The 27,675-nt window shown below is 32.5% G+C and overlaps 1 protein-coding gene across 2 annotated transcripts in view; it reads right to left on the bottom strand.

Annotated features, from left to right (window-relative positions):
- The window catches only part of DPYD (dihydropyrimidine dehydrogenase), an 824,864-nt gene that overhangs the window by 551,572 nt on the left and 245,617 nt on the right, over positions 1 to 27,675 (bottom strand). For both annotated transcript variants that reach the window (XM_081305920.1, XM_081305921.1), the window contains 2 exons: positions 20,007 to 20,088; positions 9,999 to 10,086 (listed from right to left, as the gene is read on the bottom strand). In XM_081305920.1, coding sequence (XP_081162046.1) covers positions 9,999 to 10,086; positions 20,007 to 20,088 — 170 coding nt within the window. The remainder of the gene's footprint in view (positions 1 to 9,998; positions 10,087 to 20,006; positions 20,089 to 27,675) is intronic.

The following is a 27,675-nucleotide window of genomic DNA, read 5'->3' as shown; positions in this document are numbered from 1 at the left end:
ACATTTGGAGATAAGGAAGCAAATAAATCAAAACTTTACTTCAAAAACTTTCCATAAAGTGTTAATATTTAAATTAATCATTATTTCACTACCGTTTTTCCTATATAGCAATTCCAAGTTTAACTTATAATATTACTAACTAATGTGAGCATAACAAAAGGAGAAAGTTGTAAAACCAAATTACATTCTACCTGGGGAATTGAGAACTTGTTCCTTAAACAACTCAAAGGCAATATCTGGAGAAAAACTTATTTGACAATAATTTCAACTATACTGCTTCTAAAAAAAATGCTACATAAAATACTGTGTGTTAATAAAATCTTTTAGAAGACATTTTGTCTTGCTTCAAAGCACATAAATTTTAAGCATGTAAAGTCAAGTCAAAGAAGTTGTTTATACATCAGAGTATTAGTGTATTTTATCTAATCCTGCCAACCAAAGATGGTGTAGCCTAATCTGTATAAACAGGAAATAAGTAATAAATAACACAAAAATTATCCTGAGAAGTTTCATATTTCTGTACTAGAATATTTCTAGGAAGAAATATAAGTATGTAGAACTATACCTAGTTTCCTCCAACTTGCACGTATCTCTGGCATTTCCATATTATTTTTCATGCCTTTCTTCCTAACCCCTCTTTCTTTCTTTCTGTGTTCTTTGTTTTACCAAATTTTAATGAGCAGTTGTTCACAAAAGGGTGAGATAAGCAGAGTTGTAGTGTTTGCAGTGTGAAAATAGCTCTCCAGTATTGTACCTCCTAGCTTTAACTGAAAATCATTATCAATTGTACATATGCGTTCAATGTAGTCTTGAATTATTCCACATTCAACATTATCGAATTGGAGGGGGGTACTATGACATCTTTAATTCTCCTATGATAATATCCAATACCTTGGGGACCTCTAGGTTTGTTAATTATTCCAAAATTTATACATCAACATCAAGATCCTCTCTCTCAAGGACAAGCCAGAACTCTTAAGATGATTGCTATATTAAAAAAAAAATAGCAATATGATGATGTTCATGAACTGAAAATGGGTGTACCCTTAAAAGTTCTATTTTGAAGCTCTAACACCCAATCTAATGACATTTGAAGATGTGGCCTTCAAGTTTAGATTAAGTTTAAATGAAGTCATTAGGGTGGGGTCATATCACAGGATTAGTTCATTTATTTAAGAAAAGAAAACATACCACAACCCTTTTTCTATTTGTACATGAACAAATAAAAAGCCATGTGAGGACACAGGAAGAGGACTGCCATCTGAAAACCAGGAAGAGGGCCCCATCATAGCCAATCATGCTGGCACCTATTCTCAGACTTCCAGCCTCTATGTGACATTTTATATATCATGCCAAGCTGACTGAGACTATGTCTATAATATACTTCAATAAAATATCCTTCCAGTAGTTTAATAATTTTCTCCCATAGAAAAAATTTTTCTGGTGACCATAAACAGAAGTTCAAAGACCACACTTCACTTACTTCCAATAATTTTCCAATTCTCTTCTCAACTGATTGTAAGAGTTAACTAAGCCACTGGGAACTACTAAAAGAAAACTAATTTTGAACAATGAAAAGACCAAAAATTTTCTCCTTCTTTAATTTAGGCAACTACCTAAGTGAAATACACATTTAATCCAGGGAATGTATATATAAAATATAACAGAAATTCCTCCATGTCTTCATAGCAATAAATCCAAAGCAGATAAAAATGTTTGAAATTTTAAAATATATTTTTAAGATTTTCTAAATAAAAAGAATAAAGGCTATAGAGCATTGTAAGAGAAATCTATTTTAATTAATTAATTAAACATTTATTGATCATCAATAATGTGTAAGAATTTCTTTTTTTTTAAAGAGAGAGTGAGAGAGGAGAGAGAGAGAGAGAGAGAGAGAGAGAATTTTTAATATTTATTTTTTAGTTCTCGGCGGACACAACATCTTTGTTGGTATGTGGTGCTGAGGATCGAACCCGGGCCGCACGCATGCCAGGCGAGCGCGCTACCGCTTGAGCCACATCCCCAGCCCCATGTGTAAGAATTTCTATCAACATAAAAGCCACTATTTTAAAAAGATTGTCTTATATAATTGTGAAACACTTCTTAAATGCTCTTAAGAAAATAAAATCTACCTTTAAAATTTAACCAAAAATTCTCAAAGAAAACATGTACTATTCATCATAATAGTGTAATATTTGATGTAATGATTAGGTACAAATGTAAAAATGACTTAAGAATGGCTTTAGTGGTTAATCAGAACCAATGAACATTGCTTTGAATACTGTTGAAAGAGAGAGAGAAAGATATGAATGTGGACGATGCCTGGAAAGATACAGAGAGACAGAGATGAGAGTGGGTGATCCTTGAAGAGATCCACGAATGTTAAAAGGCAAAGTGAGCATGTATAGCCACAATACATCTACAGAAGATACAACACAGCTTTTCATTTCTTCCATTGTTTCTCTTCTGTTTCCTCTCAATTTTTTAAACTTCAGAAATACTTTTTTGATGCTTTACTATGTGTCAATAAATGTGCTGAACTTGTGGAATACAAAGATGAAAATAAATCCCTGATCTCATAAGCTTTTAATGTACAGTATTGGTGGTGGCCAGGAGAGGAATATATATGCGCACAATGAAAAGAATAAAAAGAATATTGTATTTATTCCTATAAATGACATGAAACAGCTCATTATATATGAACACAGGATGAGCACTTATCTTAGCTGGATCATATGAGTCCCATGAAGGAAGTGTCATTCGTGATGAATATTCTAAGCAGCATTGACTTCAGCATGTAGAGACAGACTGCAAGATCTCTGTCCATAAAGGAAAGACTAGAGAAACAATGCTGGCAAAATACACCTTTGGAAGAATAGATAGATACTAAATGGTGGGAGAGGTTTATAAAGTGGTAGATTTAAGGTTAAAAGGATAAATTCAGACAGCTATTGTAGCCATTGAAAGTGACAGTAAGACAATTTGACATTCTGAGCACAATAAAAAGCAACTAGAAATATCTGAGCCTTTAATAGAATATCATATTACAAGGAGAATCAGCATGGTTTAGAGGGACAAAGAATCATAGGGACAAGCTATTATTGGTGTGATTCGCACTGTGTTCTACTATTGAACTACTGTGGAATCAGTATCTGCTTAATTAGGGTAGGATTAGATTCAGAGGTTTTCAAATGTGCTTACCTGAATATCTAAAGATAAGGGCTCAAAGAATTCTGTGCTATTGATTTAAATGCCTTTAAAGAGATATCACCAGTGTTTCCTCACTTTCATTTCATTTTTTTTTCTTATATGCTTCTAAAGGTGACTAGCCCCTAGTACCTGCTTCTACAGATTAATATGCTCTTTCTATAGACATGTTAATACTATCAAAGAATAATTGCCCTACATCTATTTTATCTCCTTCTGGGGGCTTTGCATGAACTCATTAAGAGATGATTTAATGAATTCTCAGCTGGAATTCTATTTCCCTCATTTTCAAATTCTTGGGAGCCATCTCACAATTATACCAGAGTACTTACAAGTGACACTAGATTAAACAATATTACAAATTAAAAAAAATCAGATTGGCAAAATATTCATGACTTTTTTGCTTACAATTAAGTCAGGTTTATTATTGTTAAACAGTCTATTCATAAATGTGGATATCAACTAAACAACTTCAGTTTTTATATGGGGACAGAGGTAAAATGGTAGTCTAAAATCTTTATGGTATTTTCTTCTAAATAAATAAAAAGCATTCATGATTATGTACAATTTAGAAATTTCTGATTGAGAAGCTAATTAAGAATAACTTCTACAGAGAAGAATTCTGCCTCTAAGAAGACACAAGAGATTTAACTAAAGGCCACACTGTAACAAATTTAATACCACAATCTCTCAATGGATTTTATTTAATTGTAATTATCTTTTCTTCAGCTGTTATAATATTTGAGAATCTTCACATTCAAAAAAAGATTCTTCTATGGTAACTGAAAAACCAATTGGTGGTAACAATGAAAATAGTGAGTCTAAATATAAAGACTAATTTTTCCAGACTATAAGGTCACCATGTTCCAGAACCTTCAATAGGATGTTACAATGTCGGCAGGTGTCATCAGGTAACATGCTGGCTTTCAGTCCTGTCTGCAGCAGCCTTTTATGTTGAAATATGAACATTTGCATTTTTTACAATTTTCCATCCCTCACTGTAAAATTGATTTTCCACATTTAGTGGCCACTTACTAGTTTTCTTTTACTTTTCTTAACTTTAATTTTCTTATCCATAAAAATGTGTTAATAATATCCACCTCTAGGGCTATTTTAACAGTTAATAGGATAGACTATTTTAAGAATTAAGTCTGAAACAATATTAGCTATTACAGCAACTGCTATCCATAAAACCACCACTGATATCACTATTTCTACTTATTATTTCATTAATACAATAATATTGACTTCATAATAATGTAAACTATATTTTCCCCTGGATTTGGTCAATGTTGCAATGCTCCAAAATTTCCACCTATTAAAAAATAATATACATTTATTTTGACAAATCATCAAAGTGTTTTCATTAAAATCAATAATTTAAAAATATTTCAATTAAAGAGTTCCTACTATGTTTCAGGCACTTTGCTAGGCTACTGAAGATCTGTCAATTAATAAGGCAGACAGAACATTCTGCCTTTAAGAAATTAACTTCAAGTAGTGGAAACCAACATATGACTAGTCAATTATAACAAAGGGAAATAAATGATATACTAAAGTACAGACTCTGATCTGGATATCCAGAAAAGGAATAGGAACACAGTGGTGTGGAGATGCACTGAGGAAGAGTTTGCATTTATTCAGCCTAAAGAGTAAAAGTAGAAAAACGATGTCCAAGTTAAGAACATAGGTATGCAAATAAAGATGGATCTAGGTTCATGTCCAAAAAACTGAGGCAGAAAAAATGTAGATGTGGTAAAACTGAAAAAAATTCCAAATGGCTAAAACACATAAATTACTGGATAAGATAACTGGAGACATAAACTGTGACAAATCATGAGAAACTTTGTCAGTTGTTTTTTTGTTTGTTTTGTTTTGTTTTGTTTTTTAATTTTAGTGGTTCTAGAAATTGAACCCAGGGTCTTGAGCTAATAAGCACATGAGCCATCATTGAGAATTTTTTTTTTAATCCAGAAGCAAGTGGGATACTATAGGAAATTTTTAATGAGAAAACAACAGGATGAGATCTGATTTAGGCAAAACCACTATTTCTGCTATATGGGTAATTGTGACCAAAGGGACTAGTTAAGGGGCTACAACAGTAGTCCAGCAGCCTTAAGAAAGGGTAGTAGTAGTGATACATCACATGAAGCAAATTCAAAAGAAATCTTCTGGCTAGACACAATTAAAGCATTTGGGTTATTCAGGTCTATAGTATCTGTTTGCACTCCCTGCTTCATGGTATGAACTGTGACAGTTACCAAGGATTTCACTATGTTCTTCCCTATAACTCCTTCTGTCTCCCACATTTTATAACAAAAATCTTGAAAACCTCATCAGAAAAATACACAAAGTTTAACAAATTATGTGAGGGTGTCTTAGTAAGTTCTTTCTCTTACTTGGCCACTTAGATTGTTTTCAGTACTAGCATGTTTTGTGAACATATGAGATAGAAAATAGCATATAATGAATACTCCGAAAGAAAAAAGCAAAAACTGAGAGTCCAGCTCAGTGATAAAGTTGTTACCCAAGTAAAACACTGAATTCAAATTTCTTTATTATTTTAATTATTAGCCTAGTGCCTGGAATACTGCAATCATTCAATACTTAATTTACGAAATAGTTGCTTATTGGTCGGCATTGGGCATACTACGGGAAATAAAAGGTGACTACTGCAAAGTCTATCAGTGAATATCAAATTTTGACTATTAAGCCACATTTAGAAAAATCTTTTTATATACTATGAAGTTTGTGTGTACAAGCACTTACATTAAATACACAAAATTGGCAAGGCATGGTGAAAGATGCCTAAAATCTGCACAACTAGGGAGGATAAGGAAGACTGAAAGGTCAAGATCAGCATGGGAAACATAGAAACACCTTGCCTTAAACTAAAAAAATAAAAAGGGCTGGAGATGTAGCTTAGCAATAGAGCACTCATGGACTCATGGGTTTAATCTCCAGTCCCCCCCCCCCAAAAAAAAAAGAAAAGAAAAGAAAGAAGAAGAAAAAGTAAACCTCAAAACTGAAAAGCTAAATGTAATATACTTTGATATTTTCTCTTCTGTTGTTTTCTGCTTATTTTTGTAAAATAAAAAATGGTCATAATCTATTATATTAATTTCAATACTAACCAAGGTGAGCCAGCCACCTGGTTTAAAAAAGCATTTTAAAAATGTCTTATATATGGACTGGGGATGTGGCTCAAGCGGTAGCGCGCTCGCCTGGCATGCGTGCGGCCCGGGTTCGATCCTCAGCACCACATACCAACAAAGATGTTGTGTCCGCCGAGAACTAAAAAATAAATATTAAAAATTCTCTCTCTCTCTCTCTCTCTCTCTCTCTCTCTCTCTCTCTCTCTCTCTCTCTCTCTCCCCTCTCTCACTCTCTCTTTAAAAAAAAATGTCTTATATAGAGAATGCTCTAATATGCTACTTCTGAACAATGACAGTAATTCCCTGTGCAGATGCTTTTATTACAGTAAAACTCCCCCAAATTCAGTGCCTATTAAAAAAGAACAATTGTTGCAAAGATAACTCAATCTAATGTTGACTAAGACATCAGGCTTTATTTCACTACTTATAAGAGACTAAACCTCTCAGGGTTAAAGAGATATAACTGTTTAAGACTCATGATAATATACATACAATTAGATAAGGACTTCATGGACTTCGTTTGTATTGTTAGGAGAAAATCTAAAAGTGACTTTTCCCCAGCAATATTACATGTAATATTTGAAATAAGTAGCCATCAGAACACACTTATGTTAATACAGTGTGCTTACTGAATGAACCTTACTGTCATATTTAATATGCATATTTTAGGTAAAATAGTATAGAATAAGACAGTTGTTAAAAGCACAAGATATCTACAAGTACACAATCCCAACTATACAAAGAGAAGGCATAACCATTTTTATAAGCTAACTACGTAGCCAATATGAAAACACTAAGTCATAAGAGTACTTTTTCCTTTTGCTACTAAGTATGATACTGATCTCATGTGTCAAATATCAATGGTAATGTATACCTGTACCAGAAAACCTCAGGTGTCTCTATCCTCTATATCCATTATTCTCCTTCCCTGTAATACTGGATGTTTAATGAGGATTCTGTTCACCTTGCTACAAACAAACAACATATCCCAGCATCATCCTTTGCTGTAAGGTATGTCATATAACCACGTTATAGACAATAAGATGAAAATGGAAGTGAAATGTACAACTTCTGCATCCTAAACCTAAGAGGAAGTAACTGCCTTTCTTCCTTTCCCACTTCTGCTAATAGGAATGTGAACATGGTTACCCACCAAAGACCAAAGATGGAAGGTAAGTATTAAAAATGGCTCTCATCATTACAGGAGAGAGAACTGAGGACAGATTGATTGCTCATTGTTTCAGCCTCTGTTGTTTTCTTAAAGTGCCCAAACCTATACCTAAAGCAATACAAAATTCCTATGCTGCTATTTATTCCTCCAAATTCAGTGAGAAAGGGAGGATAAATAAGTGAGTGAAGTTTAATTATTATATAGAAGCAAGGTTAATGAACAAAAGCATGTAAGGTTGTGAGGCTATCCAAGTAACAGACAGTTCTGTTCTAATAGAAAGGTCATAAATTCCCAAATCAACAATCAAGAGTGTCAAATAAACATTTCCTAGAGGATGAGGCTACTTGTCTTCTGCAGACTAAAGATTTTTTTTGACAAGATGAAACTTTCTTGTATATATTTCATACAAAATACTGAAACAGAACATAACTGCATTCCTCACAACACTACACCAAAATGTCAAAAGATTCACTGCTCAGCATGAAAATGCACAGCAACATAACTATGAAAGGACACCACATTTTAAACATTGCATTCACACAGTGCAGAGTCAAATGGAGACCACTGTATTATGAAAGGGTATAGCACTATCAAATAACTGAAGTAAAGGAGCTCAATGAAATAAATAAAATAAAAACAAGAAACTTGATTATTTTTGACAGAACATGTATCTTAATTCTATAGTTACAATTACTAAGAGTTATAAACCATTTAATACAAATTTTTGAAACATTTTATTTCTTATGAGATTAACTTGGTGATATTTCAATATACTAATTATTTATTTGGCCCCTATTTCCTTAGTGCAAACATTCTTTGTGGAAAAAAAAGTTCATAGAAATATGTGCAATTGTATTAGTAAATACTACTCCAATAGTGGAAACTACATATTTTAGTATAACTGCTGTTGGAAAGCTCAAAGATAAACTTTAAATAGTTGATAACATCACCAATATTTGATACCTAATGCGTAGCTAAATTTTCCATTTACAATGAAACTATCATTTTGAATGTATGTTTGTTGATAGTAACAAGAACTTATAAATTGCTAGTATTGGTATAATATACTGTATGGTATATACTCGCTCTATTTCTTTAAATTAAATTCTCAAGATAAATATAATGTTGTAAAATGAAACCAAAGTCAGGTAATGTTGTAAAATAAAAACAAAGTCACCTCTGAAAATAAAATCTAGGGAAAATAACAGATCTGTTTTCCCCTTCCTATTCTTGAATTAATTACACAAATATTGTACTTAAATGAAAATAATACAGAAAATATTGATGACACTGGGACTCACAGGAAGGATGTTCAATACTGACACTTAGGAACTGGAAGCCAGTGCAAATTTATTTCCCTTCCCCCAAATTTTCATCTAAATAAAACTAGTGACAGTACTTCCCTTAGACTTGATACCAATTCTTTCATAATATGTTGCTTTCTAAAAAGAAAAATCTAGTGGGTGATGAAATATTAGTGATAATTTCAGTCTACAGATGCAACAAAAGAGGAGACCCCCCCCCAAATAAATGAAACGCAGCATGTGATCACTTAAAGAGATGTGAGAAGAAGATGTGAAACTTTACCTCTCTAAGAAGAGTTATTATTATGTATGTATGCTCAGAGAGTGTAAACTGCAGAAGAGAAAAACTAAAGAGATATGAGAAATAAATTCTATTAAAGTGGTAACAATTTAACATACTCAGTGTATATGTCATCATTGTCTAGAGTATAATCGTATGAAATAATAAATACAAAGATTATTAGGCAAAAAATTCAAGTATTTGATCTCTATGTTTCTCAGAATAAACAATAAGTAGAAAAAAATGTTAGAAAACTCAACATCCATGGGGTATGTAGGCAAAATAAGGAACTATAGTACAAACAAGTGTGTCTGCATCTAGCTCAACAAAGTCCCTGGGATTTTCAGAACTATGAACATCTTTAATTTCAGCTGAATACAAAAAAGAAAGAAAGAAAGAAAGAAAGAGGGAGAGAGAGAGAGAGAAAGAAAAGAAAAAAGAAAGAGAAAACAAGGCAAAACTTTCTAAATGTTCTCAGAGATTTAAAAAAATAAATAGAAAAAGAGGTAATTTTTCAATTGTTAGTAAATTACATTATATTATCATAGAAAAAAAGATATTGCATCTACACTTATCTGATTTTCCATTTCATGATTTAAAAAATCTCTGCTTTCTAGAGATATCCACTATCTTTCATTACCATGATGTGGTAAGAGAATCGGAAGACAAAAGACCATCTTGCCAAAGTCTATCCATAAAGAAGATGAAGCAGCACAACTAAGTATATATTGGAAATTTAGTTATATCACCAATCAATACTGTCTGTTATTCTGTGGACAGATACAACTTCCAATAAAAATGTCTCAATGCAGTCATTTTTGTGGATAATTTCAGGAATTTTTTAAAAACACAATAAAAATATTTATAAGTAAGCTACTCACCTATTCCAATGAATGCAGCTCTGTAGCCATTTTCTTTCAAAGTGTTGAGAGTCATTTCATTCACTGAAAGACTTTTACCACAAATTATCTACAAGAAATAACATTTTGAATAATGTAATATAAATAAAAACCATAACACTTAACATTAAAAGAAATTTGACAAAAATCTATATATAATATTCCATAAATAATATGTAGAAATACTTTTATCTTCTACTATATAGGCTTACATAAAGAAAATATAATATAGGGGCTGGGGTTGTGGCTCAGTGGTAGAGTGCTTGCCTAGCATGCATAAGGCACTGGGTTCGATCCCCAGCACCACATTAAATAAATAAAAAAAAAAACACTAAATAAACAAAATAAAGCTGTTGTGCCAATTTTTTAAATGAATCTTTTAAAAAAGGAAAATATAATATAAATGTTTTATGAATAGAATATAAATATATTTTATTTAAGGGATAAATGCAGAAGAAAAGGCAGTATAATTAAAATCAAATCAGTAAACTTTACTAGCTTGCTTAATATGTTTTAAGCATTATGCAGGGTACTTGAAGAAATAAAATGATAAATGATATGCCATACCTGCTTCCATTTAATCAATGAGGGGCAGAAAGCCTACACAAATAAATAATTACAACAAAAGACAATGTGACTGCCACATGAGTATGGGAGTTCCAAGAATGGAAAGATGAATTCTAGCAAAAGATCATAAGGATAAGAATGCAGAGGAAGTGAGAATTCAACAGATACAGAATAGACAAAATTTGCACAAACCACATTGGGTAAGATGAAGAGAGTCAGGAGGTTTAGGTAGTCACCTCCACTAAAAGTCACAGTACTTTGTTCAATCCCCAGACATGAATCAATTTTCAGATTTGGAACCTGCAGACTGAAAAGGAAGCCAAGTTCCTAGGAAGAGGACACTACAACATCCTGGCAAGTAGATGCTTAACAATTACCCTAATGCCCAGAAGAAACCATGGCCATCTGCCCAGGCAACTGTGCACTGGGAAAAGAGGAATAATCAGACATTTTAAGAAATAATAGAGCCAGGTGCTTCACTGATATTGATACTTGGAAACACAGACTGGCAAACTATGGAAGAGTGAAATAGGGAGGCTGAATGAAATCTGGTTAACAGTGCGCTTTCTCAGACCACCAACCCTGTGAGTGAGTATTCTCCTAGTCTCCAAGAGCATTATTGAAATTGTTTCACGTATCAGTTGAAGTAATCTCCATATCGCTTCTCTGGTTATGGAATAAGACCTCTATCAACTATCATTGTTAGGAATGTCACATGAAAACTTCTGAAACTTGATCAAGAGAGTAAATCAAACACATATTATATCCAAAGTCTGGGGAGAAGGGAAGGCAGAATGTGGAGAAATGGAAGCCCCTATCAACTCTCCATTTAATTCACCAGTTTGGCCCTTGTTGAGATCAGATGATTGCAGGAGGATGAATGTAGACTACTGGAGGCTTATGTAAAGAGTAACCCTGATGCAATTTATGTGATACATGTGATATTGACAAATTTATAATGCCATGGGGGAACTGCATATGGCCATTGATTTGGTGAATGCATATATTTTTCTATTCTGATTAGAAAATGAATCATCAACAGTTCACACTCAGGGAGTATAGATAAGAATATTCCTCTACAGTTTGTATCAGAAATATGTCAACTTCACTAATAATATATGTAACCTGTAGCAATCTGGGATTCCTAAAAAAAAGTTATCATGATCAATTACATTGGGAAAATCATGCATATCAGATAGCATAAGCAAGAGATGTTAAGTATGCTGAAGACTTTAAGACACATGACTCCAGAGGGTGGAAGACATACCATATAATCAGGGACTAGCCACTTCAACTAAAATGGAGAGCCATATGCCAGGGGTGAACCAGTATATTCCTTCTAAAGGAAATTTCATATGGCTGCATCTCATATTCCCCATGACAAAGAAAAAAGCAGAATGCCTGGTCAGGTTTGTTGGGTTCTGAAGGCAACATGTTCCTAAAAGCAAATGTCTCTACTCTGCACTAGAGAGAATGAAAAGCTTTTACCAGTGAAATAATAATGATTGCAGCTCACACACAAAGTGTTTAAGCAGAGCTCTCTTCTGCTGTAGTCTGACTCAGTCAATCCACATAACAGACATAAGAAGTCTTACAAGTATCCTCATTCTTACAAATGACGATTGGAAAGGACAAAAGATGAAACAACCTTAATCAAAAACCACATACCTAGTATTCTTCCAGAGGAAACATAAAAAACAGCTATGCTGTGTCTCCTGAGGTTAAAGGAAGAATGAAGGGCAGTGCTGGCATCATCAGCAAAGAGAAAGAAGAGGGTATTACATGTAAAGGTCTACTGAAAATGTAGCATTTCTGGAGCACAAAGTGCAAATCAAGGTTTGGAAAGAGAAGTATGGGGAAAAGATGAATTAGACTAGATCATAGAGTGTCATTTTTTGTCTTCTTAAGATAGTAAATCTAATTTTTATAATATCATATAAGATAACTGTTTGGAAGTTCATAATAAGGAGATAAGCAAGATGAGCTAATAACTAAAAACTCTGAAACACATCAAATACCACACTTGTGCTTTTCTACTTTCATGAGATCCTTTTTTTTTTCTTCCCTAGAATTTGATAGAAAACATATAGCATATGTCTTTCTGGATTTCACTTATTTTGCTTAATATGATGCTGCTCAGTTCTATCTATTTTCCTGAAAAAGACATAATAGCATTCTTCTTTATGGCTAAATAGGGTTCCATTGGATATATGTATCATTTTTTATCCATTCATCTGTTCACAGACAACTAGACGATTATATAACTAGACTATGGTGAATTGTGCTGTGGTAAACATGAGCACTCACATATTTCTAAAGTATGCTTACTTCCATCGTTTTGGATAAATACCAAGGTGTGGTACAGCTAGATCATAAGTTAGATCTATTTTCAGTTTTTGAGGAACTTCCATATGTATCACCCATAGTGACTGTACAGATTTATAATCCTACAAACAAATAATAGACAACCCCACCTATTGGATGAGAAGGGAAGCAGAAAAAATACTGAACTCCAACAAAAACAATCTTTTAATTATCCTATGAGACTTTTTCTTTCCCTTTCTTTCTTTCTTTCTTTCTTTCTTTCTTTCTTTATTCTTCTTCTTCCTCTTCCTCTTCCTCTTCCTCCTGCTCCTCCTCCTCCTCCTCCTCCTTCTTTCTCTCTCTCTCTCTCTCTCTCTCTCTCTCTCTCTCTCTCTCTCTCTCTCTCTCTCCTCTCTCCTCTCTCCTCTCTCCTCTCTCCTCTCTCCCTCACATCCCCAACATTTTTGAAACCAAGTACTTTTCATGGATTAAGATACTAAAATTGGGGTATATAACTGTATATTACAGTTGAGTTGTGTATTCTTTTATCTCCTATTTTTACAGTTTTATTTTTCTTAATTTTTATGTTTGTTTATTGTACTCTTTCTATTGTCTTCCCAAAATCACTTTCTCTCTTTCCTCCTGCCACTAGTCAAATTCTCTTGATTCGTCTTTCACACTTTTTTAGTTATATTAACTCTATATCCTTACCTCCTACCTCCTTAACACATCATCGTACACTGGACCCCTGGTTCTCTCTCTGTTCACCATCAGAAACTGTCCCTTTGTAAATCTGCTCTTTATGTTGTAGATAATAAGTAAACTCACAATTTATGTATATTGTAACAAAACCATGAATGTCTTAATAGAAGCTATTTGGTTTAAGGCTGTACATGGTTTGTATTGGGATCTGTTAATATTGTTCTCCCCCTTAAAGGAGAGGTATTGGAACCCTGCAGGGACACAATAATCCTATGGGGTAAAAACTGTAACACCTTAAATACGCTCTGCTAGAAGGGAAGAAAGTACTCCAAACAAACCAAGGTACTACCTTATTAGAATACATGGTCAGCACAGAAGAAGAAATGTCAGAGAAGGAGTTCAGGATGTACCTAATTAAAATGTTCTGTGAATTAAGGTGATATAAAGAGAGCAAACACAGAGAACAAAAGATCATTTTGGTAAAGTACTACATAAGCAAATACAGGAAGCAAATGATTACTTCAATAAGGAGACAGAGGTTTTGGGAAAAAAAATAAAACAGAAATCCTTGAAATGAAGGAAACAATAAATTTAATTAAAAACTCAATTCAAAGCATCACCAACAGATTAGATCACTTGGAAGACAGACCTCAGACAATGAAGACAAAATATATAATCTTAAAAATAAAGTTGACCACACAGTGAAGATGATTAAGAAAACATGAGCAGAATATTTGAAAATTATGGGAGAAAAGAAAAAGACCAAATTTAAGAATTATTGGAATAGAGGAAGGCATAGAGTTACAAACAAAAGGAATGAACAATCTATTCAATGAAATAGTTAAGAATATTTTCCAAACATAAAAAATAAATAGGAAAATCAAATTTTACAAGAGGCTTATAGGACACCAAATGTACAAAATCACAATAGATCTGCACCACGGCACATTATAATGAAAATGCCTAGCATACACAATAAGGAAAGAATTTTAAAAGCAACAAGAGTAAGGAATCAGATTAGGGTAAAACCAATTAGAATCTCCTCAGATCTCTCAACCAAGACCCTCAGAGAAAAGATCCTGGAATAATATATACCAAGTTCTGAAAGAAAATGGATGCCATCCAAGAATCTTTTATCCAGCAAAATTAAGTTTTAGATTTAATGATGAAATAATAACCTTCCATGACAAACAAAGTTAAAAGAATTTACAACTAGAAAGCCTATACTACAGAACATCTTTGGCAAAATATTCCATGAGGAGGAAATAAAAAACAACAATGACATGATTCTATACTTATAGGATCTGAAAACTTCTACCAGAAAACTTCTAGAACTAATAACTGAATTCAGCAAAGTAGCAGTACATAAAATCAATACCCATAAGTCAAACCCATTTCTGTACATCAGTAACAAATGCACTAAAAGAGAATCTAGGAAAACTACCCCATTTACAATACCCTCAAAAAATATTTGAAATAAAATTAACAAAAGAGGAGAAAGACCACTACAATGAAAACTGCAGAACGCTAAAGAAATAAATTAAAGATGACTTTAGAATATAGAAGAATCACCCTTGTTCTTACATAGGCAGAATTAATATTATCAAAATGACTATACTACCAAAAACACTATACAGATTTAATGCAATTCTAAGCAAAATCCCAATGAAATTCCTCACAGAAATAGAAAAAGCAATCATGAAATTCATCTGGAAAAATAAGAGACCCAGAATAGCCAAAGCAATCCTTAGCAACAAGGGTGAAGCAGATAACATCACAATATAAACTATATAACAATAGTAACAAAAATGGCATGGTATTGGCACCAAAACAGAGCAATGGCATAGAATAGAAGATGCATAGACACACCCACATAAATATGGTTATCTCATGCTAGACAAAGATGCCAAAAACATATTGGAGAAAAGATAGCCTCTTCAACAAATGGTGCTGGGAAAACTGGGAATCCATATGCAACAAAATGAAATTAAGCCCCTCTCTCACCATGCAAAAAATTCAAGGACTGAGGAATTAGACAAGAAATGCTGTGCCTAACAGAAGAAAAAGCAGGTCCAAATCTTCATCATGTCTGATTAGGCCCCTACTTTTGTAACAAGATTCCTAAAGCGCAAGAAATCAATAATCAATAAATGGGATGGATTCAAACTGAAAAGCTTCTTCTCAGCAAAAGAAATAATCAGTAAGGTGATAGAGAGCCTATAGAATGGGAGCAAATTTTTACCACAGGCACATCAGATACAGCACAAATCTCCAGGATATAAAGAACTCAAAAAACTTAACACTAAAAAAACAAATAACCCAATAAATAAATGGGCTAACGAACTGAACAGACACTTTTCAGAAAAAGAGGTATAAACAATCAACAAATATTTTTTAAAATGTTCAACATCTCCAGCAATTGGAGAAATGCAAATCAAAACTCTCAAGATTTCATCTCACTCCAGTTAGAATGGCAGTTATTAATAAGATAAGCAAGAATAAGTATTGGTGAGGATGTGGGGAAAAGACACACTCTTACATTGCTGGTGGGACTGAAAGTTGATGGAGCCAATCTGAAAAGCTATATGAAGATTCCTGAAATGAAATCTTTTGACCACCATTTGACCCAGTTATCTCACTCCTTGGTTGATATCTAAAGGACTTAAAAACAGCATACTACAGTGATGCAGTCACATCAATGTTTATAGCAGCACAATATACAATAGCTAAATTATGGAACCAACCTAGATGTCCTTCAATAGATGAATGGATAAAGAAACTGTGATATATATACACAATGCAATATTACTCAGCATCAAAAGAGAATAAAATCATTTGCATTTCTAGGAAAATATATATGCTAAGATTGACATGAGAACAGTGAAATGAAATTAAACCAACTATCCCATGTATATGAATACACCAAGTGAATTTCACATATATGTACAGCCACAAAGCACTAATTAAAAAAAAAATAAAACTCTCAATAAATAGAGGAAGGATCAGTAGAGTAAAGGAAAGAGAACAGGTGGAGGTAGGAGGAAAAAGAAAGGAAAATACTGGGGACTGAATTGGAGAAATTATGTTTGTATAATTATGTCAATATTAACTCCAATGTTACATATAGCTATATTGACCTAAAACAGTGATAAAAGAATAAAAGTGGTGAAAGAGATTAATAACCTTGGAAATTTTTTTTAATGATCAAAGTTCTATCTCTTTCTCTAAAAAGTCTTTGAGGTTCAAAGCACAAAAAGTTTATGCTTAATAAAAAAGGTTTGTTTCATGACAATATCCTTATCAATTATAAAATAATTAAATGCTTGGAAGTTTATTTTAATTAAGGTTAGCACAACTCTATCATAAAATTCACAAAGAGAACAAATAAAAACTGTAGCAAAACAGAATAAAAATACTCCCCCTAGCTTTGAAACTCTGTAAGGACAAAAATAACTATTTACTACTATCCATAATATTTCTAGATCTAATATTCACTACACAAGTATAAATGCAAAATGAAATTTTAATATTTAAAAACAAATCTAATTTTGCAATTCCAGAAAAAATAAAATATGGTAAAAATTCAATATATTTCAGAAAAGCAAAGATTAATACAATTCAATGTATAACTGTACAGAAGTTTTTAAAATGGTAGTTGAAAATTTAATGCCCTTCATTAGAATTGTTTTAAAAGAGATAACATTTTGGTAAAAATAGAAAAAAAATATTCTGATGAGACAGATTTAAAATCTGTCTCAGAGACAAGGATAAGAATCATATTTAGCATACTTTTTAAACATGTTAGACATTCTAGTCATTGAATTAATGAAAGAAAACATAACAAAAATACATAAAATTCTCATTGTTAGTGATATAATATTTGCCTTGAAATATTTGTTTTAAACTGAAGAAAATCATCACTATTAAATATGAAATAAACTAAAATTATTCAATAGGAAATTTAGCTAAAGGAGATAGTTGGAATTGAATATAAAGAGTTAAACTCTTTTTTTTTTCTGGTGAGGGTACTGAGGATTGAACTTGGGGACACTAGACTACTGAGCCACATCCCCAGCCATATTTTGTATTTTATTTAGATACAGTGACTCACTGAGTTTCTTAGGGCCTCACTTTTGCTAAGAGGCTGGCTTTGAACTCATGATCAGAAGGCCTTAGGCTCCAGAGCTGCTGGGACTACAGGTGTGCACCACTGTGCCCAGCTAAGAGTTGAACTCTTTTAGATATGATTACTTTATATTTTGGATGATGGATACGTTTTTAAACTACTAAGAATACAGGATTCAAGTTCAAAAAAATTATGGTTACAGATAGTTCTATCTTTGACTCATGATTTATCAAAAGTAAATTCTGAATAATTATTTACTGAAAAAATAAAACAAACCTATTAGAAATAAAAGGAAAAGAATCCACAAGATAATGCCAGACCATGAAAAAAAATATATATATATACATATATACACACACACATATACAAATATGGATTTATGAATCTGAAGCTACACAGGAGTCAAAGAGTATGAACTCAAAGAAAATATCATATTAGTGCCAGGAAATTATTGTTGAGTTTTAAATGCATGTTAGTTGAGTGGCAGATGACAAGAAGAATCTGGGTGAAAATAGAAAGGGGTTGACAAGTGCCTGCAAGTGCCAACCACTATTAAAAATGTACCTGAAAGGGCTCAAGTCAATCGGCCGTAAAAGCAGGGAGGGTAACTCATCGGTGGATTTGAGAAATCAAAATGAACAAGAGCCTCTCTGCTTTCCTCTCCTCAGAAATATATATACAATTCACTGTTCACAAAACTAGTTTGACTACTCTTCTTCACATCTTAGAACAATCTAAGATGTGGCTAAACAAATATTCTTAACGTCTGTAGTTTCTCATTTCTTCTCAATAATGCAATAAATTCATAGGGTTTAAAATTCAAATATACAAAAAGGTGAAAATTTCTTCCTACAACTTTCCAAAGCAATCTATGCTATCAGATTCTTATATTTCCAGAGATACTCCTCACTTACATAAACAGATATATTTCTATTTTGCCCAAATGGTAGTAGAATATTTTTGAAGAGATACTAATCATGGCTACTAAAGATATTGACTTTACCAAAGCCACCAAACCATAAAATTAAAAAGTGGCATGAGTATAACTAAAACATATTTTCTATACTCAGTATATTGTCTATTTCTATACTTTTGAGTTTTCAAATACAAAGAATGTGTATGCTCTGATTTATGTAACATATCTGGTCCTGAGAAAACTGGATGCAATTTTCAATTACTTACTAGATAAATTTTATATGCCTAAAGTAATTTATGATTCACCCATCATTGGTAGTAACACTAATACTACCAATAGTTCAATAGTATTTCTTTATTTAATGAGAATTAAGAAATTAAATTCAAACTGAACGACATTTAAAGAATTTACTTTTGTAAACAATGATCATTAAATTGTGTTTTGAACACTTAGTTTTCATAAAGTTGTGAATATATACACTATTTTTGCTATTTAACTTTTTGTCTAGAATTACATGTGAAAATTTGCCCAACCCAACCACTGTTGAACAAAATGTAAATGTAAGTATTAAAGTACAAAACACTGTTTTGAGTGCTCCCCATTTTATTGCTTAATTTAATGTTTTAGTAGTAAATATAAGATACATAAGTAATTTGTCAATTACTTTTCAAAATATTTTCTGAATACATTTATAGAATTATGAAAATCATGGTACATTATTAGTCTGTTGTGTTATATGAAAAATTTCTGAGACAAATAGTAGCATGTTGAGTTAAAAGCCAGAGTAAAAACTCTTAGTTGATTAAAAGAGGAGGATTATCTACAACTATATTCTGAAAGTACAATGTGTAAACTTTGTGACCATCTGTAAAACAACACAGTATTTTCTTTCAAAACAATAGAAATATTTTGCTTTCTACCCTACTAATTTACTGCTCATGTTCAGAAAGAATTATTACATTAACAATGATGACATGATGCATATAATAAATAAGCCTCTCAGAAATAATGTTCCAAATTGTGGAATACTGCTTCAGAGTGCATATAACTTGCATGAAAAAAAATGTGATTAAAGAATCCAAATCCTTCTATTAGCTGCATTGAAACCCTAAAGCAATTTAGGAATTTGTTTCTTACAGACAATTAATCACATGCAGGCGTGCCAGATGAGAACTATTGATTGCCCTTTTCCAGGCTAGTGGCATTCAGACAGAAGACAGACAAATGCCCTAAGCAAAGGGAAGCATCTTTCTGCTTCTGCCTGGTGTAGCTTTTAATTGTTCTTTCCTAAAATGCATGACATTTGCTGTTAATCCTTAGTGTAGAGCTTCCTTCTTGATTTTTGAGAAATAAACACATATATTTTTTTGTTCACCTTTACACCAAGATCCTTCATAAGCTCAATCTCAAAATTCACTACATCATACGGCAGCCGGAACTGAGGAATTTCAGAAGTGCTAAAAAAAGAAAAAAAGAAAGAAAGAAAAAAGTAAGCATCAGCATTAGTAGAAATTTACCAATCTAAAAAGTGCAATATACCTTTATTGATCAGTATTAAGGGAATAAGCCTCTCTCCTGAGTTTATTTAAATAACACATAATGTGAGCATACATACATGCTATGGCAAAATGATACATGAACTTAAGCTAGAATAGAAACTGATATTAAAAAACAAATTATAATCAGTTATAAACAACATAAAATTGGTCAAAAGCAATTTCAATACTTGTAATTCAATATTTATTGATTTATTTAATAACAATTCTATGAAGTCCTAAGATAATACAATTTTAAAAAGTAAAACTTAATTTAAAATATATGTAAGGTTTCATCTACACAAGCATACATATATACAAACACACTAATATACTTTGTAAAAAAATAGACATATAAATTTTTGAAATTCTAACATGAAACTATGTATTACCATGCTGTTTGTTTAGAATACAATTTAGAATACTAGTAGTATACTAGTAAGACACAAGAACTTGACTACTAAATTAATTTCCGTATTTCAAACACTCAAAAGGTACCAAGCACAATGCTATCAAACATACCAAATATTAAACAGTATGAAATGAAAGCCCTACACTAGACAATTTTTCCATCTAGCTAGGAATATAAGATTAAATCTAAGAATGAATTTGAGCGTAGAGGAGAGATGAGTCTCTCCTAGGCTGTCCTGTGAACTCCACCCTGGTTTTCTTTTTAGGTTCTTCAGAAGGCTGTGAGGGATAGAGAGTGCAGCCTTCAAATGCTAAGCAGAAATATCCCTAATTATTATGGGTTGTAAGTGGACACAAACAACATGAGGCTCTATGGCAGATTAAAAATGGACTAAAATCAAGGTCTGATGAAAACAATGGGCCGTAAATAAAAAGCTAGAGCCAAGAAAACCAAGTACAGCCAAATGAGGATCTTAAATAAGGCCAGAGCTATTGTGAGGTTGTATATCTTCCTATAGCTAAACCCTAATCTGAGATTTTTATGGGACCTAAAAGGAAGTGTAGGGATTAAAAATATATATATCACTAGCATATGTGTGTGGTGGTGGGGGGGGGTGCGTGGGTAGGTGGCACTAGTGCAGGCCAATGACATTGATTTTTAAAATAACTAAAATAGCAAGTTATAAGAAGCAGAAATAACTTTTCTTTTGGCCAGAAAGAAAGAAAGAAGGTCCTGTCTAACCTATGAGGAAGAAACCTCAATAATAAGGAAGGAACAGTCATGGTCTGTATCACTGTACTTTGAACACTGAGAAACCAGAGAACAGGAGGATCCAGTTTGCAGGGGCATTAGGAGGTTTTCTTGGAACTCCATGTTGCCCTGAAACCATGGAGTCCCATGCTTGGTACATATGACAAATGAATAAGTGTGAGAGAATCACCTTCCCCGGCATGTCTTACAACAAACTAAGAGAGCAAACTAAGACAACAAAATTATAAAACTTAATAAAATGAGCCTGACTTGTATTATTTTTATGAGTTAGTCATTTAATCCAACGCAGTGATAAAATTCAAAACACTTGCTACAGTTTCCATAGAGTTTTACTACCATATATGAAAGTTTTAAATTGCCCTGTTTTTGTTATTCATTCTTCAGTAATATTGTGTTCCACAAGGATTTTAATTTGGAGGTCTCTAGTTAACAGCTGCCACAGGTTCTTGCTGATTCATCTACAAAAGCTTCTCATTCCCACTCCCTGAAGGTATCAAGTGCCTTCCCCCTTGTGATAGTGTATATTCCAATATTTGGACAATTGATCCAAAATTCTTGAAAGAGTAGCACATGCCACAATGTGAATTACTTCAATTCTGCCATTTTGCATGACCACAAAAAGTTTTCAGTTGTATTTAAATTTAAAATAGTGACAGTGTGAACTGTCTTTAATATTAAAGTGTTTTAATATTAATGTTTAAAACATTTTGTTTTTTTTTTAATTTTGTTGAATGGACTAGAGGATAAGCATATTTAAAATAATGTATTCTGGGCAACTCATATGCTAAATACACTACTAAAAGTGGTATTTTTCATTTTCATTTCTTTACAGTAAAGACCATGTTTTATAAATTGATTTTCTGGCATACTTCCTTTTTTGAAAACACTGCTTTATTGAGATGTGATTCACATATCATATAATTTATCCACTTCAGTGTACAATCCAATGATTTTTCATATGCTCATAGTTATGAAACCATCACCACAATCAATTTTAGAATATTTTCATCATCCGAATGAAAAAAAATAAAAAAGAAATCCCATAATTGTTAGAAACCATCCCCCATTTCTCTCCCGCCTCTCCTCCAATCCTCTTCTCTCAATCTCCTGCCCCCATTCAACTACTTTCTGTCTCTACAGATTTGCCTATTCTAGACACTTTTTAAAACTCCTTCTATCTGCCTACAATTAACATCTTCCCATCTCCTACTCTCCCTAACCACCCAAGCCTGTGGAGATCACCATTCTGCTCTCTCCTATCAGATCAACATTTTTAGATTCCGTATGTAAATAACATTATGCAGCATTTGATAGTTTGCCCATAGAACATTTCAATTAATATTCTTCAGTTTCATCTATATTGTCACAAATGATAAAATATCATTTTTAATAAATTAAGAGTGTTCAATTGCATGTATTTACTACATTTTCTGTATATATTCATTTGTGGATGGACACAAGCTGGAATCATGCTTTGGCTACTGTGAACAGTCCTATAATAAACATAGGAGTGCAGATATATCTGACATATTAATTTTAATTTCTTTGGATATTTAATTAGTATACTGGTATTGCTACACTATATTTTTAGTTTTTTGAGGAAGCTCCATATTATTTCCCATAATGGCTATACTAATCAAATTTCCACAAGAGGGTGACAAGGGTTCCCTTTTGCTCACATTCTTGTTAATACTTGCTATCTTTAATCTTTTTAATAGTAATCATTCTACAAAGCATGAGGTGATACCCCATTTCAACTTTATATCACTAAAAAAAAGTTCATTAAAACTCCTGTTTGTCATCTTTATGTCTTCTTTTAAGGATGTCTATTCAGGTCTTTATTTTTTTCAAAAATAAAATTATTTCATTTCTAGCTATTAAGTTCCTTATGTACAAGTTTTGGACAAAAACCCCTTGCCAAATATGTAGTTTTCATTATTTTCTCCATTAACTCTGTTGTTAACTATTTCATTGGTGTGCAGAAGCTTTAAATTTTTATGTATTTTTTTGTCTTTTTGGTTTTGTTCCTTTGCTTTTGAGGTCATATGTAGGAATTATTATTCAGACCAGTGTCATGAAACTTTTTCCCTATGTTTTCTGGTAGTGGTGTTATGTTTTATGGATTTACATCTAAGTCTTCATCTCAAGATGGTTTTGTAACTTTTAAGAGACAGGGTCTATTTTCATTCTTCTGCCTGTGGATACCCAATTTTCCCAACACCCTTTATTAAAGACTGTCCTTTTCCTATTGAGTGATCATGGCACCTTTTCTGAAGACCAGTTGGCTGTAAATATGTGGATTTATTCCTGGGATCCCTAGTTCCACTGCCTGTGTGCTATTTATGCTAAAACTATGTTGCTTGAATTACATTGACTTTGTACAATATTTTGAAGTTAGTGTGATGAATGCAACTTTATTATTTTTCCTCAAGTTTACTTTGAATGCACAGAATCCTTTGTGGTTCCATATAAAATTCAGGATTTTCTTTATTTTTTTTGAAGAGTAATTATTAGGATTTTGACAGGGATTGCATTGAATTTGTAGGTTGTTTTTTATATGGATATTTTAACAATAATTATTCTTCCAATTCATGAACCTGGGATGTCTTTTTATTTTTTACGTATATCCTTTTCCCTTTCTTTCAGCAATGCTTTATCATGTTACTTTTAAAGATCTTTCATATCTTTAATTAGATATATTCCTGGGTATTTATTTCATAAATATTATAAGTGAAATCAATTTCTTGATGTTTTTCAGATAGTTGGCTGTTGAGTGTATAGAAATGCAATTGATTTTTGTATACTGATTTCATATCCTCCAATTTTACTAAATTTGTTTATTAAATCTAACAGGTTTTTGGTGTGGTCTTTGGGGTTTTCAATATATAAGATCAAGTCATTTATAGATAGGGACAATATAACTTTCTTTCCAATCTGATGTCTTTCATTTCTTCTTTGGGCTAATTACCCTCAATTGGATCAGTATATGTCTACAGTGCAACATATATCTGATTTTTGTTGATGAACTTTGGTTTGTATTATCTGTTCTTCACTGAAAGTGAGGAGTTGCAGTTATCTGTCTTGTTCTTTAGTACTATTCATATTTGTTTGTATTTGAGTGCTACTGCTTTGGGTACATGTATACTTAAAATTATCATATCATTTTGCTGAATTAACCCCTGTATCATTATATAATGATGCATTTGTATCTATTTACAGTTTTCAAAGTTCATTTCATCTGATATCATTATAGTCACCCCTGCTCTTTTTGGTTTCCATTTGCATGTAAACTCTTTTTCCACTCTTTCACTTTTCAGTATTTGTCTTTACCAATAAGCCTCTTATAAACAGCATTGAGTCTACTTGCTGTTATTTTCATTCATTTAGCTACTGTGTATTTTAATTAGAGAATATAAAACATTTATATTCAAAGTGATCATTGATAGGTAAGCACTATCAAGAATTTTGTCATTATGTTGATTGTTTTGTTGATTTTTTCTTCCTTCTTTTCATCTCTATATTTTTCTTTGTGGTGATGTGATTTTTCTCTATGAATATCTTTTGATTTTTTGCTTTCTATTTTATTATACACATTATAGGTTTTGCTTTGCAGTTACCATGAGGCTTACAAATGGCATCTTATAGTTAGGTTATTTTAAGCTGTTAACAATGATATCTCTCTCTCTCTCTCTCTCTCTCTCTCTCTCTCTCTCTCTCTCTCTCTTCTCTCTTTCTCTCTCTCTCTTTCTCTCTCTCTCTCTTTCTCTCTCTCTGTCTCTTTCTCTCTCTCCCTCTCTCTCTCTCACAAACACACACACACACAATACTCTATCTTTTAAGTATATGTCACCTCACATTTTGATTTTGAGATACAATCATTTATATCATTTTATGTTGCATATACATTTAGCAAATTACTGTAGATTGTTTTTTACTATTTTTGACTTTTAATCTATATACTAAAGATAGTGATTTCTATCCCATCATTACATTATGAGAATATTCTGAATTTTATTGTATTACTTTTACCAGTAAATTTTGTAATTCTTGATATTTTCATGTTGTTCATTACCACTATTTTCTTTGAGATACAGAACTCCTTTTAGCAATTTTTGTAAGCCTGATCTGGTAATGATGAACATCTTCAGCTTTTACTTAACTGGGAACATCTTTACTTCTCTGTCACTTCAAAAAGATTGAATTGCTAGGTGCAGTGTTCTCAAGTGGAACTACTGGGTGCAGTGTTCCTAAGTTTCCTCAGCACTTTGGACACTCTCCCCTGGTCTATAAGTTTTCAACTGGATAGTCTACTGTTAAGAATATTCAAATTCTTTATGACTGCACATGACAATGACCACAAAGGATTACAATGGAAATGAAAATTTCCTTTTATCTAGTAATGTCAAAGGCATTGAAATTTCATAACATAAGTCATTAACCATGTTTCATATAAAAATATACTACATACAATTATGTATACTCCATAATACTTGATAACTATAAACCACTATTTTACTGGCCTATGTATTTACTATGCCATATTTCTATCTCTACTAGAATTTACTCCTACTTATTAAAAGGTTACTAGTCAGGTGTGGTGATTTATGTGTATTTCTAGTGCTAGCTACATAGAGGGCTGAAGCAGGAGGACCACCTGAGTTCCAGAGTTTTAGACCAACCTCAGTAACATAATGAGACACCATCTCAAAAAACAAAGTTTACTCTAAAACAGTATGCCATATTAAACTACCAATAGCCTCATATATCCCATGTTACCCTAACTCTCAATCCCACCATTTTATTTGTTCTTGGTTTAATTTTATATTGTTTCGTTCATCATAGCCCCTAAGCATACAAAATTCACTGCCAATGTTGTCTGCAAGTGGCCAAGGTGAGTAATTAACCTGGAAACAATATAAAAGTGATTAAGGACTGCAAAGGTATAAAATTCATGACTGCAACTGCATGTATTTAAAGCATGTCACATTCCACCAGCTAAGATTATGAAGAACAAAAACAAGGTGACAGAACTTGTTAAAGAATCTTCTTCATTAAAGACAATGATACTAACAAAATATTGAAAAAGGCCCAAATCAACTAAAAAGAAACTTCTAATGTTTTGAATGGAAGACCACAGACCAAAGCGTATTCTTGTCACAATCAAGACAATCATAGCCAAACCAAAAAGTGTGCTTTCTTGTTAAAAGACACACCCACATAAATATGGTTATGTCATACTAGACAAAGGTGCCAAAAACATTCACTGGAGAAAAGATAGTCTGTTCAATAAATAGTGCTGGCAAAACTGGAAATCCATATGTAGCAAAATGAAATTAAACCTCTATCTCTCACCCTGCACAAAAATCAACTCCAGTGGATCAAAGATTTTAAGCACTAGAACAGAGATCCTGTGCCTAATAGGAGAAAAAATAGGCCCAAATCTTCATCATTTCAGCCTAGGATTTGACTTCCTTAACAAGACTTCTAAAGCTCAAGAAGCAAAATCAAGAATTAATAAATGGGATGGATTCAAATTTAAAAGCTTTTTCTCAGCCAAGAAAACAATAAAGTGAGGAGACAGCCTACAGATTGAAAGAAAATCTCTACCACCTCCACCTCCAATAAAGCATTAATCTCTAGGATATATAAAGAACTCAAAAAATTCAAGACCAAATAAACAAATAATCCCATCAACAAATGGGCTAAGGAACTAAACAGACACTTCATAGAAGAAGAAATAAAACTGATCAACAAATATATGAAAAAGTGTTCAACATCTCTAGCAATTAGACAAATGCAAATCAAAACTACTCTAAGATTTCATCTCACTCCTGTCAGAATGGCAAGAATACATCAAGTTGTTGAAATTGATGTTTTTGCAGGGAGATTATCAGGAAAGGGTACCATTCCACCATTTCCTTCTGTCCCTCATCAAAACTATCATCTTAAAAAAGACTCCTTGCATTTAAAAATCACCTGATACAGTCAATATTTGGTTTCTTATTTATTTGTTATATATCTCTACATCACTAGAATATATACCCCACAAGACTAGGCACTTTTTCTTACTCACTTATATAATTCTAGTGCCAGAATGATCAGCATATAGTTGGTTTTCTAATATATTAAAGGAAGGAAGGAAAGAAAAAAAGGAAGGGTTAAACATGTGAATATCAGATTATGGAGGACTTTCTATAACAGGTGGACTTTGTTCTCTTTACATTAGGGGGAGTTATTGGAAGATTTCAACTAGATGACTTATAATTAGATTCAGAAACTAAAAGAATGGCTTTGAAAAGACAAACCAGGAAGCCAAAAAACCTACA

Source organism: Spermophilus citellus, assembly GCF_964194105.1.
Source record: "Spermophilus citellus genome assembly, chromosome: 9".
NCBI lineage: Eukaryota > Metazoa > Chordata > Mammalia > Rodentia > Sciuridae > Spermophilus > Spermophilus citellus.
The sequence above is the reverse complement of the archived record's forward strand: the minus strand, read 5'-3'. Positions and strand labels throughout refer to the sequence as shown.